General features: G+C 53.4%; 1 protein-coding gene across 1 annotated transcript; it reads right to left on the bottom strand.

Moving 5' to 3' along the window:
* Nucleotides 1-362: 362 nt before the first annotated feature.
* On the bottom strand, nucleotides 363-2,080 carry NPM3 (nucleophosmin/nucleoplasmin 3; the record flags this gene model as incomplete). Its single annotated transcript, XM_009079304.1, has 4 exons — nucleotides 363-448; nucleotides 853-946; nucleotides 1,154-1,273; nucleotides 1,972-2,080. Coding segments are annotated over 4 exons (409 nt in total), but the record flags the coding sequence as incomplete, so codon positions are not given.
* Between the last annotated feature and the right edge of the window lie 878 nt (nucleotides 2,081-2,958).

Raw genomic sequence — 2,958 nt, forward strand, 5'->3', positions numbered from 1 at the left:
ACAGGGCAAGGATCACCTCCTCCATCCCCAACTCCCAGAAAAGGGATGGGGGAGAGGGGATATACCAGCAGCATCCATCTGGTTTTGGGACCAACCTCCCAGGGTTGTGTGAAAGGAGACACCCTGAGTGCTGAGAACAGCCCCAGCTCCCCAAAAACTTACAACAGAATAAAAATAAAAACAAAGCGGCAAAAAGAGGTATCCGAGGTAAAAGCTGTCCAGGGAGAGAAGTCCCAGGCACCTAGAGGAAGAACCAAACTGAGATCAGCAGTATGTTCCACCCACACTTGCCACACCAGTATTCTTCCTCCGAGGCTGCCTGGCCCCTCACCTTGCCTGGAGACAAGTTACTGCTTCCTCCTCTACTTCTTGGCTGGCATAATAGGAGGGAGTTCTTCATCCTCAGACAAGTCATCATCTTCCTCAAAGGAAGCATCTTCCCTGTGCACTGGGAAACACAAATAACTGTTACTCACCAACGTATGTCTGTGCAAATACAACTGAACCCTAAAACATCCCAAGGGCAGAGCAGTCCAAGTAGCACTGAAGCAGTTTTAACAGCAGCTTGTGGGCAGTAAGCTGTCCCCCAGATGGAGGGAGGTCTCAGAGAGGAATGGTGACAGCCAGCCATGGGAAAAGGGGACAATGGGAGATATCCACACTTCTTTTCCCAAGCAAGTCTTTATGGCAGGGAAGAAATCTCAGGAAATCAGCACAAAGGAGGGACAGAGCACATATACAGGGCAGCACACAGTGCATCTACCAGGGGCTCCCTGTCCAGTGTTCACACCAGAGGGAGCCCCTCCACACCCCTCACCCCTCCCAAACCCTTCCCCATCCTCAAGTCCTTACTGATACTGTGCCAGCCAGCAAGGTGTACTGGCCCAGAGCCTGCTGCCAGGCGGAAGGTCACTGGAGGCTGCAGCTTGAAGTTGTCCAGACTCAGCTGCAAAGGGCAAAGATGGAGCTGAGTTAGGTGGAGAAGCGAAAAGCAGAATATCCTGTATTCCTCAGCACAGCACCTGGCCCAAGTAAAGGGCACCTGCAGCCAGGCAAAAGCTACCCAGGGCATTCTAGGTCAGGTTCCACAAACATCCAGACCTGTCCAGTGCCCTGCAGACCCCCACCACAAGTCCTTAAAACAGCCTCTTACCAAGGGCTGGCATGACAGCTTCAGATTTGCCACAGGCACAGCAATCTCCTGGTTCTCATGGTTTCGCCCAACAACCTCCACCACGTTGCACTCATCCTTGGCACCATCTGTGAGGCAGACCTGGGTAGGAGTGGAGATTGTGAAATACTGCTCTCTCAAGGGACATGTCAGGGACAGCTGGGGCTCTCCATGGAACAAGCAACCCACAGCAATGCTACCAGCCCCAGATGTCATGCCAGGTGTGAGGATGCTGCTGTACAAAACAGGGAGAGCATACAGCCCCTATAATAACTGTCCCCCCTGGTTACCTCTGGAGGGGCTATGTGCCTTTCCCAGCTGAGACAGCTGTTATAGCACCCACCTCAAGGGGCATCACCTGGGCTGTGTTTTCTGCTGATCTGATCCATGCTGGCAGGTCCTGTGCTCCCAGGTTAGAAAACATCCCCAGGGAGAGCCAGGAATGAAGCCCTGCATCTAGCTGGGCTTGGAGAGCAACAAGGCAGAGACATACTTGGTGAGGATCTAATGCGAAGTTCCAGCAAGGTCAAATGCAAGGTAAAAATACTTTACCCCATGTGTGGATTATTCCTCTGCTGAGCAGTCTCCTGCTACCACTGGCTTTGCACAAGCACCACCATACAATGGATAAATATGACAGCCCCATGCCCTGCCCTGAGAGCAGCCAGTCCCAGGACCTCAGCCAAGGGAGTTCCCTGGTTTGGCCCAGCCAAGGAAGGGGGATGAGTCTGGGAAGGGTGGGGTGAGGACACGGGCCGCTATACGAGAGGACAAGCATAGTTAATTCTCATTTCTCTTACAACAGACAAAGCCAAAATGTGGTCAGAGTCATCTTCCTCATCCACCTGAAACGTGTAGGATTTGGTACTGGCAGTCAGCTCACAGCCTGGAAAGAAGAGATCAGAAAAGCTTCAGCAGATGTTACAGAGTCCTAGATACCACAGGCAAAGGGTTCCCAGGGTGAGCCCTGGCCAGGCATGCACATAGCACCCCTAGGCCAGTTTATTTTCTTATGTTCAGGAGCAGCCTCAGGCCAGGGCATTCTGGACTCCAGGACAGTGTCCCCGAGAACTATGCACCATGCAGAGATGAAACCTGGTGTCCCCAAAGAGGGCTGAAGCAATGCCCAGGGGCTCCCAAGGCCTCTGAGCACTGGCAGGGCAAGGATCTTCCTCTCCAAATAAAAGAATAGCCAGAGTGCCCCACTGTGGGGAACAGGGAAGGGAGCAGACAGAAGAGTGGCCTGTTCTCCCCATCTCCAGTAAAATGCTTTCTTGTGTGAGAGTGCAGAGGCAGAGACAGACACAGAGTGTGAGACCTGAATGACCAGGCACAGCTCGAGGGGAGGATGCTGGGCCAGGCTGCAGGGAGCTGGAGTCCCCTCAAGAGAAGCTTTGGAACATTTTATTACATACTTCTTCAGAGTTATAAAAAAAAAGGGACATGTGTAATTTTGTCTTTAGCTCTTAGGATCAGGATTCAGCCGGGAGGAAAGTCAGAACGCCCTGGGTGTATTTGCTTATTGCAGGATGATTCACCATCGGAAAAACACAGAGCTGAGCTCCGCATGCCAGAGCCAGCATTTGAAAAGGGAGAGGAATCGGCCTCTTCCTGCCCATTCTTATACACTCAGCTCAGCTCGGCGAGGCCCAAACCCCAGGCGCACAGCGCGGACACGCGTGTGCTCGCCCGCCCGGCACACGTTTGTGAGCGGCGCAGAGCCACGTGCGCCGGGAGTTCCGCGGCTCGGCACAAACCCCTCCCCGGGAGGAGAGACACGGCTCCGC

This window comes from Acanthisitta chloris, unplaced genomic scaffold (genome assembly GCF_000695815.1).
Source record: "Acanthisitta chloris isolate BGI_N310 unplaced genomic scaffold, ASM69581v1 scaffold45910, whole genome shotgun sequence".
In the NCBI taxonomy this organism is placed as follows: Eukaryota; Metazoa; Chordata; class Aves; order Passeriformes; family Acanthisittidae; genus Acanthisitta; species Acanthisitta chloris.